The sequence below is a fragment of the Crocodylus siamensis genome, chromosome 2 (assembly GCF_052110815.1).
Source record: "Crocodylus siamensis isolate JL-2025a chromosome 2, ASM5211081v1, whole genome shotgun sequence".
Classification (NCBI taxonomy): Eukaryota; Metazoa; Chordata; order Crocodylia; family Crocodylidae; genus Crocodylus; species Crocodylus siamensis.
This window is the reverse complement of record NC_143396.1, coordinates 223,929,822-223,949,648: the sequence shown is the minus strand read 5'-3', so window position 1 is coordinate 223,949,648 and position 19,827 is coordinate 223,929,822. Positions and strand designations below refer to the sequence as shown.

Sequence of the window (19,827 nt, the reverse complement as noted above, 5' to 3'; positions counted from 1 at the left end):
AAGAGAAGAGAAGGGAAGATAGGACCCAGGAGCAAAAGGGATGGAGGCAACACAGTTGCATCTAATTTTCAAAGAGAACATACACAGTCTCCTATAAGGTCTGCTGCTAAAAGAAAATTATTCTTCAGTTTCTGAGGGACTGCTACAACTGCATGCACTTTACTGTGTTTATTTTGTATTGTAAACCTTGTTTTGAATAAGCAACCTGAGGAGCTGGGGGTTTTAATAGAGAGACTTGTACTCTAGATTGGCTTTCTAAAATAAATAAGCAGGCCTCTTTCCTCCAAAGTGTTTTTCTCTTCTGTGCCAGAAAGGGTCTCCTTGTAGTTATATGGGACAGATTTTGGAATGAAGCTCAGCCACACGTAATCATGTCACAATCCCACCACCCAATTCTGAATGCGACCTTGGGGGTTTGCAAACCCCATTCCCCCACCATTTCTTCATGCCGGTGATGTGGTATGCCAGAGTGACCCAGCTGGAGGCCTGCCCAGGCACACATTGTTGCTGTACACTGGATTAGAGCAGCATACACTAAGGATGTTTCAATACCAAATACAATAACAGACTTATCTCGCTTTACAAAGGGGAATCAAGTCTGATCCACTTCACAAGGAGGGTTAAGAACTGTTTCATCCAACTACATCTACCACTTCTCCTACTTTCAACTCTCTCAGAATTGAGGAAAAAAGCAGCTTTTTTCACAGCATAAGCTACAGTACACTGATTTCACTGAACAGCACGACTTTTCGACAATACTAATCGATGACCTGCTCCAAAAACAGCAATAGCTTCTAAGTAAGGTTGTAACCCGACACATGCCTTTAAAGTTGCATTTCTGCCTCACTGTCACTGATAGCAAGTTCACCCAGTTCACATGTAAAAAGGTAAAATTTAAAACTCAATTATATCATTGACCTTATTGACCACAACATGAAGGCACAGGTGTAAACAAGGAGGGAAAAATGTGTTTCTGCAGTTCTTTTTAACATTAAGTTCTAAAATTCCTCTAATTACATGTGAATCAGAACAGATCCCAGTTCATTTCCATAGTGGTGTTGATTCTCCAAGACTAAGGAGACGAAAAGTAGTAAAAACTTGCTTTTGTTTCTAAACAAGCAGACAACATTGTGAATAAACCCAGGGACTAGACACTAGATCTCTAGAGCAACTAGGTTCTTTTAGTAACCACACTTCCAAACTTTGACAAGATCATTTCAATTGGCCAGATCTTTGATGAATACTTTGTATTAACTGAGACCAAACTTTTCTAGTGATTTGTGATTTTGCATGCCTCAACTTCTGGATGCCCTTATTCAGTGATTTTAAAAGGTTCTGATACTCAAAAGAACTGCCTCTCAGCACCTCCTGATAATCACACCACTTTAAAATCAATTCAGTTTGGCACTCAGAAATTGAAGAATCCATAAGCATTAGTCACTTCTGAAAATTCATAGATTTCATTGACATTAGGGCTGGAAGGGACCTCAGAAGATCATCGAGTCCAGCCCCCCGCCCGAAGGGCAGGAAGTCAGCTGGGGTCATAGGATCCCAGCAAGATAAGCATCCAATTTACAAGGTTCCAGACCTTGGGGGGCTCAGATAGTAAAGAAATTCTTCCTTATGTCCAGCCTGAAATGGTCACGGAGGAGTTTATGACCGTTTGACCTTGTCATCCCTTGGGGCGCTCTGGTGAACAAACGTTCCCCCAGATCCTGGTGGTCACCCCTGATAAACTTATCAGGCCATCAGATCAGCCCTGAGCCTGCGCTTTTCCAAGCTAAAGAGCCCCATGGTTCTCAGCCCGTTGTGGTAAGGTCTGTTTTCCTGACCTCTGATCATGAGCATGGCTCTTCTCTGGACTCTCTCAAGCTTCTCCAAATCCTTTTTGAATTGCGGAGCCCAAAACTGAATGCAGTACTCCAGCTGCAGCTTCACCAAGGCCGAGTACAAGGGGAGAATGACATCTCGGGATTTGCTTGAGAAGCATCTATGGATGCAAGCCAGCATTTTGGTCACTTTACTATCTGCAGCATCACATTGAAGGCTCATGTTCATCTTGTGGTCAATGATGACCCCCAAGACTCTTTCTTCTGTAGTGCTAGCCAGTGTAGCACTGCCGAGCCTATAAGGATGCTGCAGGTTTTTCCTCCCAAGGTGGAGAACCTTGCATTTTTCAGCATTAAACACAATCAGGTTCTCATTTGCCTATTTGCTGAGCCTGTCTAGGTCTGCCTGGATCACCCGCCTGTCTTCTGGCATGGATGCTTTGCCCCAAAGTTTGGTGTTATCAGCGAACTTGTCAGTCCGCTTCTGACTCCAATGTCCACATCATTAATGAAGCTGTTGAACAATATGGGTCCAAGAACAGAGCCTTGGGGGACCCCACTGGTTACAGGGCACCCTGATGATTGACTTTCATCAATTACAACCCTCTGGGTCTGACCATGGAGCCAATTTCCCAGCCAGCGGACCATGGTAGACCCAAGGCCACAATTAGCCAGTTCTGCCAAGAGGTGATCATGGGATACCAGATCGAAGGCTTTTTTGAAGTCAAGATATATGATCTCGTCTGAAGGCAACAATTTAGAAAAGAAAGTACATTTTTATAATTGTAAGAATTGAATGAATAAGGTACTGCTCAAGATGGCAGAATCGTTTGGGATAATTCTAGTGTGCCTTGCTTTAGCAGTAAATGATAGGACAATTATAAAATATTAATTGCTTTTATGAAATGAAATATTTATAAAAAGGAAAACAGACAGACCTGCTAAATTTACTGAGCAGCAGGACTATACTGATGACATCATCAATGTGCTTTATTTGAATAATATATTTTATAGATATATGGTCTATCCAAAACAGCATGAGTGTCAAACTCATGTGGCCCCACAAGCCAGATGAGTGACATGAGGCTCATCCACACGTCAGATTGAGGCAATGGTCTCACACTGGGTAGAGCAGGTACCGTGTGCAATACAAGTCCAAGATCATCCGGGGTGAGTGCCACATATAGCACAGATCCTGGAGTGGCCAGAATGGGCGGAGCAGGTGACATATATCCTGGCCCCTGCCTGCTGGACTGGTCTGGGTCAGTTCAGACACAGGGGTAGCACTGGAGACTGGCTATATGTTTAACACCCTCACAATACACCCCTGTATGGCACATCCAATTCATAACTGGGTGAATGAATTAGATATATTCAAACACATATCTAATTCATAATTCTGTTTCAGAAAGGCCACAACAAGTCTGAGTATTTTTGACACTGCAGATTCGTATTTGAAATTTCTGGGTTTATCTTGTTAATTATAGCTGTTTTCACACCTAACAGTACTAATATTGTACAGCATCCTTTAAAGGATCTCTCAGCACTCTGACTGAGGATCACTGTCCTAGAACATATTATCACAAGTATCAAGGAACTGACACCAGATTGTTTGGAATAGGCAAATCAGTTACAGCACGCTGATATTTTTAGAAGATGTATTTAATGAAAGCATTCGGAAGGAAAAAAAATCAACACATTTGGAACCCAATAGTCCCATAATAAAATCAAGAAAGATCAGGCTTCATATTTATATACTACTCAGGTCAAAAACTGGAAAAATGTTTCTAAGCTTGTTTAGCTAGCCTTGTACTTCATGGCGCAGCACAAAAAACAATACCACTCCCTTTACAAACCACCTTTAGAACAACCCAAGATTCAACTGACTTCTTTTTATCAAGCCCAACGTATCTAAAGAAGCAAGCACTCCCTGGGGCAGAGAATGTAAATCAGAATTAGGGTGAGCTTTTTAAAGAGCAGCCAATGTCAGTAGTATATTTCTGTACAAACGAGTACCGATTTTTCAGTGACTCAAGACTAAATGTCCCACTCACTGAACGGGAGTCAAAAGATTCATTTTTAAAAAACAGCCTGGAATCTGAGGCTCTAGCTAGATACTATTTCCCATCGCATATCAGCTCCAGTAATAAAAATACTTAAGCTGGAACTTTATGATGACATGCATGGCAGAATAGACTTGCTTGCTCTTCCTGTGGCTGTGCAAGTGTTAACAGTGAGAAACCTTGGTTTGTATCAGGAAAACCAGCAGCTCTGATTTGAAGACACATGGGGAGCAAATATGAAGACTAAGAAGATGCAAGTTTTAAACAATCACTTTTCTGACAATATTACTACTTTAAGGAACAGGAAATCAGTAACATTAGAGGGAAGGACAGGATCTTTGGAGAGCGTTACCTCATCATAATAGTGAAGTATGTGAAGCTCAGAGAGATTCCAACCACAGATAGCCCAAGGGAGGACATTACATCATGAATTTTGCTAGATTCTTAAAAAAGCAAGCTCCTTTACATCTTGGCACCCAAAGTTTTTCGTTGGGATCCTCAAAAATGAAACAATCATTTTTGCAAGTAAAAAAAAGTCACTGTATTTCACTGAAATGACATTTCTCAGTGAAAATGGGGAACTCTCTCCCTAACAATAATACGCTTCTGGAAAACTGCTTCTATGTTTGCTTTTATGCTTGTACGTGCATACAGTGAAATTTCACTTGGAAACAGTTGCACGGTATAAAATGATTTCTATCCTAATACAGCAGAAATTTGAAAAAAAGAAGTTAGGACAGGGGCTGCAGACAGGCAGAGAAAGGACCACTTCTCCTACCGAGGGTCATGGCATTCTAATTATTAGCATCTGTATCTCAAGACCCCAAAAGCTTGCAGAAAAAGATATTTTTTTTTGCAATTTCTCAGTTGGTCTAATAAAAAGTATCATTTTGGAACAAGGAGTTCTAGATTTTTGCATTTCTTTTTGGCTTAGACCAACACAGCTACCACATACATACCTGAAACATGGAAGATGCCAAATTTTAGCCCATTTTGGATTACAAACTTAACTTCTATATCTCCCTGCCTGCCATCTGACACCACCAGGGAAGAAATCCTGCTTGATCTACACAACAAAGAGCAAACTTACAAAGAGACTCTCGTGGGCCCAGAAGGTTAGTTTTCCAGCTTCTGCTTCCTCTGTGCAAAAATGAAGTTTATTTCCTGCCTGTGGGGACTTTTTACCATCTTGAACTTTCCCTGAGCCTGATGACAAGCACATGAGCCTGAACGCTTGCAGAAAAAGAAAGAAAAAAATTGCAGTTTCTCAGTTGGTCTCACTTGGTCTAATAAAAGGTATTTTGGAACCAAGAGTTCTAGATTTTGCTTTCAAGAATGTGAGGCACCCAGTGGTAGTGAGACCAGGCTCTAAATTGAAAATTATATGCATTTGAGCATCACCCTTGTGTTTCTCTCTCCTCTCCCCCATTAATTTCTCACCTTTCTTGTCTGCAAGTCATGATACTGCAGTATGAGCCTAGTGTTGACACTGTGACTCCATGTGTTCCCCAGTGCTGCCATCATACACCCAGGTTCCATCTTCCTGCTCCCAGATGCTCCTGAAACTAAAAACAAATAGAAATATTCAGTCCAATCTGCTATGACTGCACCTGAGATACATGTTTGCTGAGCAACCATTATCAAGTTTCCCAGTTAATTCCATGAGCTAAGCAATCATCTCTCACATGTAAATTTAGCTCAGATTTTCAATTGCCTGAATTCTGCTTTCCTGCCTTCTAGGTCCCAGTTTCCAAGGCCTAGGAAAACAAGGAAGCAGATTAGCAAAAAGAAGTTCTTAAAAGGAACAATAAAGAATGAGGTTTATGGGGCATAACTGTGGAGCCAGCAAAGATGGTAATCATGCCTCTGATCTAAAAATTAAACAACACTCCATACTACTAGACATTTGACAGATTCTGTAAAACTTGTAGAGCAGGGATGAAACTGGGCCTCTAACTGGAAGTACAGTTTTAGTATCTTCTCAATCACGTGAACTTTCTATAACCTTTGAGGAAAATACTTTTTGCATACTCTGCTCTGATCAGTAATGATAACATAGGCAAAGGCATTTCCAATAATGCAGCATGACCTGGCTTGCTAAACTACCATTCCACCTTATTTTTCTAACACTAAAATTGGAGACCTACCTATAAATGCTGGCAAAAGCCTCAGGCTTTTCTCTCTTGAATACCATGTTCCATATAAGATGTAGACATAGAAGGCTGATTTGTTTTTATTCCAGCTGGTACTTCAACAACAGAAAAATGTGGATGATTTGGAGGAAATTCAGAGAAGAACATCAAAAGTGATTAAGGAAGTAGATGGAACTGATGTATGAGTAAAGAGAGGAGCTGTTGGAGGTCATCCGAAAGGGAGAAACTAAGAATATCAGAAAGAATCCAAACAAGAGAAAATTAGACTGGATGTCAGGAAACTTCTTGACACATTGGGCGGCATGATTGCTTCCCAAGGACAGTAGTGAAATACCCACCACTTGAGACAAATCTAAATTTGGACAAAGGTTTGGAAAATAAACTGTGGAAGAATCCTACACTGCCCACCAGGGTACGTACCTTAACAGATTTTCTTCCTTCAACTTTTGTGGTGATATGCACAAAAAATCCCTAAAATGACCTTCGCAAGTATGCACACAGATATAGCATAGAGACCCAGTCAAACTGGGAAATAGAAGGTGCAGTGAAAAAACAAATGAGTAGATATTATTCTCCAAATAAAATTCCAGAATAGTCAAATATTTCTGTTAAAACAATCCATAGTAAAAATAGTTAATGTTCTCACTTACACTTTGATAATTTATTCTGGTTTATTTATTTGCTAAGATGAAAAGGGATGTTGACATCTCAGCTGGAGCCACTGGTTCAGGCTGTCTGCAAACTCAGAAGCAGCCCCCTTCATCACTTTTCCACTTGTAAAGCAAAAAACAAGAAACCAAACTAGCAAGTGGTGAGCTGAGCTAACCTGGCTTTGCAAAAATTTAAGGATGATGAGAGCTATTAGTATGTACCTCCTCCTCAAACAATACCAGATAATAAGAGATGTACCATAGTCAGGAAAAAGAAAACATCAGAAAAATATGTTAAAATTCAAATATTCTATTAACAATTCTTCTATTTACTGTCACTCCAAACACTATTTATCCATTAATGTGCTCTTAAAAGGAGGCAAACAAATATAAACAGCAGAAATATAGTACAGGTTTCCCTCATTTTATGATGTACATGCATTCCTGGAAAATGCCACATAACTCAAGTTTGCATAAAGGGAACCCACTTTACAATGTAACAAATAAATTCCAAGACCTCGACTGTACTGACCTTCAGACCCATTTCTACCACTTTTACAAAACAGTTTTGGTACTCACCAACCACAGACAGTACACACAAGCACAGGGCACTATCATACTCAAGGAGCTGGTGAGCGTCATAGCCCAGCCCTGGCACAGATCTTTGAAAACTCCTGGCGCTCTGGTGTAGTGCCCGAAGACTGGAAGAAGGCCAATGTGGTGCCGATCTTCAAGAAAGGGAGGAGAGTGAATCCGGCTAACTACAGGTCCATTAGCCTGACTTCTATCCTGGGGAAGATCTTAGAAAAGTTTATTAAGGAGGCCATCCTTGATGGACTGGCCCAGGCTAACATCCTGAGGGATAGCCAGCACGGGTTTCTTGCGGGTAGGTCTTGTTTGACCAATCTCATTTCCTTCTACGACCAGGTGACCTATCACCTGGACGAGGGAGAAGAGATTGATGTCATATATCTTGACTTCAAAAAAGCTTTTGATCTGGTATCCCATGATCACCTCTTGGCCAAACTGGCCAGTTGTGGCCTTGGCTCCACCACGATCCGCTGGCTGGGAAATTGGCTCCGTGGTCGGACCCAGAGGGTTGTAATTGATGGCAGTCACTCATCGTGGTGCCCTGTGACCAGTGGGGTCCCTCAAGGCTCTGTCCTTGGACCCATACTGTTCAACATCTTCATTAATGATGTGGGCATTGGAGTCAGGAGTGGACTGGCCAAGTTCGCCGATGACACCAAACTTTGGGGCAAAGCATCCACGCCAGAAGACAGGCGGGTGATCCAGGCTGACCTGGACAAGCTCAGCAAATGGGCAGACGAGAACCTCATGGTGTTTAACACCGAAAAATGCAAGGTTCTCCACCTTGGGAGGAAAAACCTGCAGCATCCTTATAGGCTCGGCAGTGCTACGTTGGATAGCACTACAGAAGAAAGAGACTTGGGGGTCATCATTGACCACAAGATGAACATGAGCCTCCAATGCGATGCTGCGGCTAGTAAAGCGACCAAAATGCTGGCTTGCATCCATAGATGCTTCTCGAGCAAATCCTGGGATGTGCCCCAAGGGATGATTAGGTCAAACAGTCATAAACTCCTGCAAGACCGTTTCAGGCTGGACATAAGGAAGAATTTCTTTACTGTCTGAGCCCCCAAGGTCTGGAACAGTCTGCCAGCGGAGGTGGTTCAAGCACCTACATTGAACACCTTCAAGAGTAAATTGGATGCTTATCTTGCTGGGATCCTATGACCCAGGTGACTTCCTGCCCTTTGGGCAGGGGGCTGGACTCGATGATCTCCCGAGGTCCCTTCCAGCCCTGATGTCTATGAAATCTGTGAAATCATAATGGGGATGGCAACTACAGAAACATGTCACAGATAACGAGCAAGGAGCACAGGTCCACACAGGAGACTATACTTTGGTGCCCTTCACTCCCACAATGGACTGCACAAAGCAGCTGACTGCAGGCTTGCACTACAGTGATCGCATAAGAGTGAATTTACCGCACATATAACGAATTTTTGGGAATAAAAAGGGTCATTGCATAAGAGTGAATTCGCACATACAGAACTGGCATAAAGCAAGGGGAACTTGTAATGCCTTGCAACAAAGCAGCAATAGAGTATCCTACACAAGCCAAATGGGCTTTCAATAGAGGAACATGGGTTGCTTACAGACTTAAAAAATCCCCTAAAAAATGGCACTTTACTTTAAACTCCACACACCCAGCATATGCCCAGAAGAGGCATCATGTTAGTTGGACATGGTTCACTCAACAGACTGGGCACTATAGTGGGGCTTTTCTTGCACTTTTATCTAATAGCTGACTAAATCAGCGATTAGACAGAAATGCCAAAGAGCCCTGCTGAAGTGCCCAATCTATACAGACGTTGGAAAGCCAGATCGAAATAACGCACAGGCATGGAGACCATCTTACTACCCTAAAAGGCTGATCTAAAACCCACATAAATCACTTGGATAACTCAATGATCAATTATTGGGCTTTGGATGAGGCCCTGAAATTTCTGGGGTCCACAAAAAATGAATGAGGAATCTGATCCAAGGCAAGTGGATGTCAACTCTTCCCTAGTTTACTTTCCTTCCCTCATTGTAACCAAGCACCTACTCTTGTCCAGAAGAATATCTTTTCTGGTTTGAAGACAGTTTATAAGAGCACTAATATTGTGACGAGGATTGCTTTTCCTTAATTAAAATGAAGGAATGAATGTGCTTATACACATCAAGCTTCCACTTGGATAAGTGAGTCTGGTAGCATCAAAAAGGAAGTTGCAGCATCAAATCTGTAATTATGTTTGTTTAACCAACATGAATTGAAAAGGTATACGGGCTGACAAATAACAGCTTCTCTTCATCTCTTCCTCCAATGCAGTTTGCCAGCTGGATAAAGGAGTAGTTAAGTGTTAACAACAGAGGACTAGGTGATCTAAGTTCCATCTCCAGCTTTGCCAGTGACCCTTTTAGTAACTTGGAGCAAGTTATTTGCTATAATTCATTAAGATTTGCAAAGTGTTTAGAGATTATTTTATAAAGCACAGAAATACTCTGAGATGATTATTCTAGAAGATTTAATGTGAATGACAGGAGCAAAAGGCAGCCTAAAGACTTTACAGCTCTCTTTTAGTCATGTAGAATAAGGTTGAGGCCCTCATCCAAGCTATTATTCCTTTCTTTTTTTCACAGCTAGAAATGGAGAAGAAGCCCAAAGCTGAAAGGCAGTCAGATGTGAGCTTTTATTTGGCCTGTCATAGAGGTAGCAGCTAGCTGTGAAGTTCAGAGCAAAACCTTCCTAAAGTTCTGTGCCTCTGTTACTAGATAATATATGAAATAAAGTCTGGACTTTACAAAGTAGAGATGGCAGCTGGGCTGGGCAGTGAAATGGTTAACCATTTAGGGCCCAAGTGGAGGAGACATCACACTATTACTCTTCCTAAACCTGCATTCATTCCAGACCTAAAACTCCTTTGGATGTCAACAGGAGCTCTGAAGGCACAAAGAATGCAGGATAAGGTTCGTGGCAATTTAAAAGGAAGCAGGCAAGCTAACTGCTGCAGCCTCAATTGTATCAGGCTGTGTCAGCACCTGTCTGAAAGAGGACTGTTTGTGTGTCCCACTTCCAGGCAAACTCTCTTCTATGAAGCTAGTTAAATTTATGACTTTGGTGCAAAGTGGTTATTAAAGCCAGAGCAAATTTATGGCACAAAACTTTTACAGGGTGCAAAAGAATGCCTTGCAGAAAAGGTTTCCATTTTAATGAGATACTCTGGGTCTTGCTGTAATTTTAGGCATTAGGTAAGAAACAGAAAGGAAACTTGCAAGTGGTGAGCTGAGTTGAGGGGGGAATAGTCAGCTTTGAAAAGAGGTTCAAGAACAGCGGCAGCAGATATTCTGTCCCTTCTCCTTACAACAAACACTAAGAGACAGCAGGGGAGAAGAAATACAGGAAAACAGACTGCAGTTCAGATATGCTGTTAAAATGTCCTCTTAGTTTTTATTTCAAATATCATTTAAATCTTGAGTGAGTGTTTAAACGGAAGTAAACAAAGGATACTGCATTCACACCTTACCCACATATTCTGTCTCTCCCTTACACCTCCATCTCCAGTATTTTTATATCTAGAGGCTTCTCCATCAGATCCACTTGGCACTGTGCCCAAAGGGACCCTCATCAAGAACAAAAGGGAGATTGGTAATGGATTATCTGGTGTTCCTTTGGCTGAAGGTTATTCATTCTAATCCAGCTCAAGTTCAATAACATGTTTAAATAAGTGGCTGGCTCCAGTCCACATCACAAAAACCTAAGAACTTGTATTAAATGGCCTTTTTGTTGGCAATAGCTGCATGGAGGCCAAAGAATGGATGAGGATGAAAAATGTACTGCCTTTCCCTCCATAAAAAGGGAAAGCCATTCCATCTCACAAGAAATGCAGTCAACAGGCAAGAAAGCCCCCTTAGCTGAACAAATAACTGTTGGACCTCATTAAACTGAAAAGAGAACCCTACACCAGTTGGAAAACAGGAAGCATCACCAAAGAGGACTACTCAGCACTCTCCCACACCTGTAGAGAGCAGTCCAGAAAAGCCAAGGCACAACTGAACTCAGACTAGCTACCAGAATCAAGGACAACAAAAAGTCCTCCTTCTGATATGTGGGAAGTCAAAAAAAGAACAAAGATAGCATTGGGCCCCTGAGAGACCTAACGGGGCAACTGACATCCAACGCCCAAGAAAGGGCCAATCTTCTAAGTGACTTTTTTGCATCAGTTTTTCACCCTCTCAAGGGGATCACACTGTCAGAAATGACACAAACCATTCTGGGAGCAGGTGACAGGCCCAAAATTGATGTGGATCAGGTGAGGGAACACCTTGAGAAACTGGATATTCACAAGTCCATGGGGCCAGATGGAATGCACCCGAGAGTCTTGAAGGAGCTGACAGACATCATTACATCCCCCTTGGCAGAGATATCTGAAAATTCATGGTGCTCAGGCAAGGTCCCAGAAGACTGAAAAAGAGCCAGTGTGGTCCCTTATCTTTAAGAAACAGAGGAAGGATGACCTGGGAAATTATAGACAATCGGTCTGATGTCCATCCCTGGAAAAATCCTGGAAAAAATTGTCAAGAAATCTAACAACACCAGTCTAACAGAATGCATCTGAATGCCAGCCAACATGGCTTTGTGACTGGCAGGTCTTGCCTGACCAACCTAATCTCCTTCTATGACTAAGTAATATGTGCCCTGGACAAGGGAATGACGTGCATGTCATACATCTGAATTTCAAGAAAGCCTTTGACCTAGTTCCCCATGATGTCCTTATGGTTAAGCTGGGGAACTGTGGCCTTGATTATCTTATGGTCTGATGGCTAGGTAACTGGCTACAGGGTTGGACCCAAAGAGTACTAGTTGATGGGAGCAAATCAACATGGCGCAGGATGACCAGTGGAGTCCCTCAGGGCTTGGTTCTTGGGCCAGTACTCTTTAACATCTTCATTAATGATTTGGATTTGGCAAATGATGTGAACTGGCGAAGTTTGCGGATAATACCAAATTATGGGGGAGGGCTGTCACAACGCAGGACAGGCTGGGAATACAGGCCAGCTTGGACATGCTCTCAAGATGGGCTGACCAAAACCTGATGGCCTTCAATGTAGAGAAGTGTAAGGTGCTGCACCTCAGTAGAAAGAACCTTCAACATACTTACAGGCTTGGCAGTGCTATGCTTGCTAGCACGACGACCAAAAGGGACATGGGCATCTTCACTGACCACAAGATGAATATGAGCCACCAATGCAAAGCTGTGGCTGGCAAAAGAACTATGGTGTGCATCCACCGATGCATCTCAAGCAAAACCAGGGAAGTCATCCTCCCACTTTACTCAGCCCTGGTGAGACCACAGCTGGAGTACTGCATCCAGTATTGGGCACCCCACTTCAGGAGGGATGTGGAAGAGCTTGAGAGAGTCCAGAGGAGAGCCACTTGTATGATCCAAGGCCTGGAGGGCAGGCCATACGAGGAGAGGCTGAGGGACTTGGAACTCTTTAGTCTGGAAAAGAGAAGGCTGAGGGGGGACTTGGTGGCAGCCTACAATCAGGGGTAAGATCCCTTTCCCCTTGCCCCCCTTGAAGTTTGACCTGTAGTGCCTCTGCCTGACCTTCCTCTGCCCCAAGCTAATTCTTGATTATGTGAGTTGCTCTTTGACATAGCGGGCGACCCCCCGCCTTTCCTCCCAGTCCTGTCCCTTCTATATAGTGTGTATCCCTGAATGCCTACAGCCCAGTCGTGGGTAGGTTTCTGTGAGCCCCACTATGTCTGGATTCTTCCCTGCTATCAAAAGGCAAAGTTCCACCTGCTTGCTCCCCATACTAGATGCATTAGTGTACAGACATGTGAGGCCTCCTGAGAGTGCACGTACCTTCCCCCCTGCTCCCAGGACTGCTGTGCCCATTGTTGCTTACCTGGGTTTCTGTTTCTCTTGTCACCTTGCTACTTGGCAAAACATTCCTTCCTCTTTGGGCGGCCCCTTCCCCCAATGAAGCTAGTTTAAAGCCCGCCAAATGAGATCAGCCTTAGCTAACCTAAACTCAGTCGTCACCTTAGCTTTCCTAATCATTTCCCTACAAGTGCAGACCACTGTTGTACAGTCCTCCTTGAGGACTGTTCCTAGCTTCCACTGTGTGTATGCCTCTTTTATCATTTTCAAGAGAATCGTGATGTCCCTATTGATCCAGGAGGGCTTGCCAGCACTTCTGCTACCTTTCCTCTTCATGGGAACAGTTTTCTTTAGAGGATTGTGTCCTTGAGGAACGACCACTCTTCATGCACCCCATTCGCCTTATCTCCCTGGTCCCTCATTGCCTCCCCTATTGTGCCCTGAGCCCACTGACATCAGCATTTTTGAAGTCCAGGACTTCAATCCTGCTAGTTGATTGTCAACCTTGTGGCAAACAGTGAATCTGATGAGCTCACGGTTGCTGTTGCCCAAGCTACCTTCAAAGTTCAAGCCACACACCAGATCATCTGCTTTGGCCAGGACCAAGTCTAGGAGAGCGGTACCTCTGATGGGCTCTTGTACTTCCTGGGTCAGATACAGCTTCTCGATTACAGTTAAGAAACTAAACATGACTGATCCGACCTAGCCGAGTGTTCCTCCCAATCTATGTCTGGGTAACTGAAGTCGCTCATGACAACCAAGTCACTTGCATGCACAGCCTCTGTTAGTTCAAGAATCTTCTCAGTATAGATTGACAATCTGCTTCCCTACCATTGCAATGGTAGAACACTAGAAGTATTTCTTACCTGAGGCATATTAGAGGGTGTTTTGGGGGCTCAGGGCATTATTCCTTCTTGTTATGAGGGTTGGAAGTATAATTTTGGGGATTCCTTAAATGATTATTTGAATATAGAGGACTGGACTCACAGTCTCAACAGGCCCCTTCCTCCTTCTTTGTACACTATGTTTAGTCTTGGTCTTAGGTCCCTCTGTGGTCTCTGCTGATGTTTAAAAATCTTTTCCCATAAGACATGGGAAGGCATCTATTAACAAGTTTAGGCTGAGATACGCAGAGGAAAATGATCTCCCAGAATATCAAATCTGCACAACATGGCAGCAACACATTGCTAAAAATGAGATCTTTTTAAAGTACAGAAAATATGTTACAAAGAATCACCACTCTGCTCAACAGAACGAACACGCTCTTCATTAAGAATGAAAGTACTTTTCCCCCTTGCATAGGCAGTTGTGGTTCACTGATACAGCATGCAAAAGCTGTTGCTTTTCACAAGTAATATACTTAGCCTAGCTTTTTTGTACATATCTCTAAAGACTGACACAAGAAGTTCCCCCCTCTCCCCTCTATTTAAAAAAGTACGGATATAAAAATATCTAATGGTGGAAAAACCCATCAGACAGTTAAAAGAAAAAAAAATCCCCACAGGACCAGCTTTTGTATACATTAACTAACCATAGTGCCCTTCAGACTCCCACTCACTGTCTTCTGCCACTTTCAACTCTTCTCAGTTTGTTCTTTGGTCCTTTGGTGGGACTATGTCTGTTATATGATATAGTCTCTTCTGCCAGTACCCAGGTCATTAATAGGCAGTGGGTAGGTCAAAGAGTGACTAACACACATGGGTCCTTTATGTATAAAGCACAGACACTTAAAAAAACTGCCCATTTTGTATCACCTCCACAGGGCCAAACAAACATGCTGTGAGACACTGAAGGACACCTGAAGAGATCTAGGCAATCACCAAATACAAAATGCCAATGTCTTACAAACAGATATGTAAAAAAATTGTCTTCTGTCACACCCACATAGCCCTACTTAAGTCAATGGCTTATATATAAAACATTGACAGCAGAGTACTTCCAGTCCACATCCGGGTCTGCCAGGGAGCACACTGAAGATTAGTGCCTCCTGGGTCGGGGGGCACCCGGGGTCCCCCTGTAGCTGATCACGGAGTCCCCACACCTCCCCGACTCTGTGATCAGCTACAGAGGGACCCCAGGTGCCCCCCGCGACCTAGGAGGTACTAGTCACCAAGTTGGGGAAGGTGTGTGGTGGGGGGGGGGCCCTGGCATGCTCCCCATTGGACCAGGAAGTGCTTCTGGTCCACTTCTGGGTCTGCTGGCAAGCGCACTGGGAAGCCCCCTGTGCTTCTGTGGGACATTTCATATGCCTCAGCATTGCAGCACTCATGAGCCCCTGCTACCTAGAGGTATGTAGAAAAAACATTTAACGCTACGTCTGTGTCCGAATCACTGAATCTTTCCAAATTGATTCGGTAGGTTCCGATTTGATTTGGAGAGATTAAAGGGTCCTCTGGTTCGATTCAGATTCGGAGATTTGGCCACCAAATTGGGCTGAATCACCACTGAATCAAATCACGTACTGAAGCTTTGCACAGCCCTAGTTTTCATGTCTTTTAGTGAAAGATCAGGCATTTCCATAGACATGAGATACTTTACAAACATTTCATGTATTCAAAATTCTAATTTTCAGTCAAAAATGGCTTCAATTGAAACTACAGAATGAACAATAGAAAAAGAAAATTCTCGCACATGTTATACAATAACTGAAGAGCTCATGAAAATCTATTTCACTTCTATTCCACTTAAGAGAAAGAGAAGTGTCAGCTAAGCTCCAGTTGCAGAACCCTTATTTCTGAACAGGAAAGAGGCAACAAGACACAGCTGGATTGCACAGCTGCCCAGTTGGCATCTGAAATAGCAATGTAATTCATTTGGCATCACAGTCTGAGAATGAAAGGGTCTAATGTCATTTTATAGTCATTTTTATGTTATTTTTATTTATAATATGATGTCATTTTATTATTTTCATTGTGATAACATGTACAGATGCATTGTATGAGGCACTCTACAAACTTAGAACAGAAGGACAGTCCTCAATCTGAAGAGCTTTATTGAACCTAACTTTTGTTTAAAGAATCTGTCAGCTCTTGCTGATTGCTCCCCATATCCTGTCATAATATTCTGTGAGGGACAAGGGAACAGAAACAGATGAGATTGGCCATCAGAACTGTTTATAAATAGAATAGCTTTCAATATTTTCCATGAAACATCACAGGCTCTTAAAAATAAATAGTAATTACTATTGCTCCACCCTGAGAAATAATGTGGGATCTCTGTCCAGTTCAGGACAGAGGATAGATTCTCCAGAGAATCAGACAGATGCTGTTTTGTTTTTAACTTCATACTCCTTGATGCTGGCCAACAACTCCATTGTCATCACTATGTTTTGCACTGGGGAATCTCAATCCCTGGTGTCAGTGGATTCATGCTGATTCCATTTTGTTTTGAAAATCATTAGTGAGAGAGAAAGGAAGGGAGAGAGCCAGAACTGAGACTCTTGTCTGCTGACTTGAAAATTGAATTGATATTAAGAAATGAGAGAATCCAGCTGGTCTGATTTCTCGCCAGGCAATTCACCAGCCCTGAACAAAATAGTCGGGTCTCAGGAGTTCTGTGGAGATGGGAAGGCAGCTGGTGGTTTACACAACCTGAAACAAGGCCCAGATCTAGGGAGTACAGATCCTAAGATCCTAAGGAACTGATGCTTTCTTTTCACCCATTCAGACCTATTGCTTCTGTAGTTTGGCAATAAATCACAAACCCACCAGTTCCCAGAACACCATTTTTCCTGTATTCCTAATGCAAATGCTTGTAATGGGGAGCATCTGGGTGGCAGCAGTGGTAAAGAGCAAGCACAAGAGGGTTGTCACAGATGGATTATTCCCTATAACCAAACTCTCTATCCACCCAACTAACCCTCCTTCCCATGCTCTTTCTATTAACAGGTATAAGAAATGATCTTCTTTTTTCCTGTCTAACATTTCCCTGATTTGTACCACTTGTCTCTTCAAAGCCTGATGCTTCCCCCAGTCATCATCACTGTACACTTTCTTCCTCTCCTTTGCCTATTCTCAGATCTTCTTGAAACCATTCTACCCTCTCTCCCCCATCTCCCTCTCCCACCAAACCACCTCCCCTTTATCCTTCTATCATTCAACTTTCTCTCTCAGCAAAAATATATCCCAAGACTTCTCACTTAGGGGAAAAAAGTGAATTTTGTCTCGCCTGTACAAATACAGGATACACAGGGCCATAGGAATCTTTGCCCGACCATGGCATTTGGCAACATTAGAGACCAAGGAACTGGAGAATGCTTTTAATTATCACCTAACCAATCAACAATGAGTTATTGCTGGATTTTTTCCCTTAGGGAACTGGGCAGATCATGATATTAATCAGAATGTGTGTAGGAGGAAGGAGGTAGACTGCTAGAATTACATGCATTTGTGTCCCTTAAGGGCTGAATAAAAAAGTGAGATTTAGAACCGCTCTGTCAAGGCAAATACAAGTTCCTTAGTTCTCCAGTCAGGACAGCCATAGAGTACAGCATTTGCTTTTCCCATGCTAGTTAATCTCACAAGCTAAACTGTCAGCCTCTTCTAGTGTTTAACCATCATTTGGATTTGCCACTTCAGAACTTTCCAAACTAGAACGACATGAGTCAACTGTTCCTTTCTGACAAGGAGAAAAAAAAATAAAACAGTCTGAAGTTTGGAATCTTATAGCTAAGTGTAGACAGTCAAAAAACTTGAGGCTGAATCAATTCAATCTCCACAGATTAGTTTAAGCTATGTAGACTAAACTGATAAGCAAATGAACAAACATTCACTTTTGATTCCAAAATGCAGCCACATGCCTGCAATGGCCCATGCCAGACGCTAGGGGGTGCTAGAGCACACCTCTCTGCTTGGCTGGAGCAGACAGCTTGAGCCAAAAGCTAGCCTACCCACCCTATGAGGGGGTGGGATCTGCGGGGGAGGTGCAAAGTAGCCTGGGATGCTGGGGGACTCTGAGTTAAGTTGAATCTGGAAAGGATCTGGGACAGAAGTTCAATAAACTTATTTAACCTAAATCAGCTAAGTTTGATACTACATCTATCCAGGTTTAAAATAAAGTGGTTTTGACCATTTTGGAAACAGTTTATGTGCATTAAACTTTTCGTATCCTGGGGAGCAGTGCAGTATACTGTAGCAACATCTTAGCTTATTTTAAACAGTCTAAGTACAGTAACATGGAGTTTGTGTATTTTAAGAAGTAGGATAAGCGAGCCTATGTGCAAATCCATGCTATTGTAACTAGACAGTCATTTCCAGGGCCCAAGCTCACTATTTTAAAGCCAAATTCGGTATCTCTACATGACACTGTGATCTGCTGGGACAATTTCATTTAATACAGGCTAACAAAAAATCACCACTTCACACCAATTTCTGATCATGGCTTACTATGCTGTATTTCACCAGTGACTGACATTACAGCTGTCCAACTGGCAGACCCTGAGCCGCATGTAGGCCCTAAAAGGTTGGTTTGCAGTCTCCAGTCTCCCAATCCAGGAACCACTCCTTATGCCTCTAGCTGGTAGGATCTCCAGCAGAGATTTAACAGGATGTCTAACCATCCTGCTTGACAGTGGCCAGGGGGCAGTGTCATTGGCTGCACTGCAAAAAGCATGTTGACAATTGGTTGTATGATGCAGCAGCTGCTAGTTTTGCTAACCTACCTCTCCCCACCAGAGTCCCTCCTCCACAAAATTTAGGATGATTTCTGCATTTTTCCTCTTTTTAAAGTACTTTCAAATCTCAATGAATGATTATTTCTTGAGAGCAGAATTGAAAAATTCTGTAATTAATAAAATCAGAACAAACCTTGACAAATGGCCCCTTTTTAACAGATAATGTTGTTAAATGCAGGATTTAGTAGATGTGCAGACTTATAAGCAAAACAGAAAAACTGTCTTTTTTTGCTGTATGACTTCATTGTCTACTGAAAGTTTACTCTCCTTGCTCTTAACACTAGTCATATGGTTCAGAATTAAAATTATTCTGCCTAGGCTTAGATAACAACAATAATCAGAGATGGGTTTGAGCTATAAAGTTTAGATCAACAGCCAAGCTTTTTGAAAAATCAGAATTGTCTAGACCTGATTTTCATTTCAGAACTCCATATGGAGACAGAGATTAGCCAGGCATTTTGAGTACAGAGATGAATATTTGCAGGTTAGGGGTGTTTGCATCTAAAGTTCAGATTTGGCCAATCTTATAACAGAAAACATTAAAGGTATCATTCCACATGTAACCTTAACTCTGCCCCTTGTGTACCTGCAGAATAATACAACCTTTACTTATTTCTGAAAAACATTAATCTCATCTGTGGCATTCCATAACTTTTGGGTGTGTGTAGATGAAACAAGGGGCATGTGTGCACCCTTTAAAGGAAGTTAAATGCTTTTGCACCGCTTTAACGTGTTGGTGTTTGCAAATGTCAGAGGTGTTTTGCGCGTTAATTCCAGCTACTGCAGCACATTTGGCAGCGTAATGCACCTTAAATTACTTTGGGGCGCAGCAAACTAAAATACTTCCAAGGAGTTTTTGTTTGCTGCCCTACAGCCATGGAGTGAAGCACTAGGCTCCATGCAGCTCAGGGGCTATGCAGGCAGCCCAGGCAGTCTCCACAGAAAAAAAAAAAAAAAAAAAAAAAAAAAAAAGCGGCAAGCCTGATCCTCCCCACCTCCAGAG

General features: G+C 42.6%; 1 protein-coding gene across 2 annotated transcripts in view; it reads right to left on the bottom strand.

Moving 5' to 3' along the window:
• Nucleotides 1-19,827, bottom strand: part of RAD51B (RAD51 paralog B) — a 665,539-nt gene that overhangs the window by 231,888 nt on the left and 413,824 nt on the right. For both annotated transcript variants that reach the window (XM_090033201.1, XM_090033202.1), the window contains exon 12: nucleotides 5,333-5,457. In XM_090033201.1, coding sequence (XP_089889327.1) covers nucleotides 5,333-5,457 — 125 coding nt within the window. The remainder of the gene's footprint in view (nucleotides 1-5,332; nucleotides 5,458-19,827) is intronic.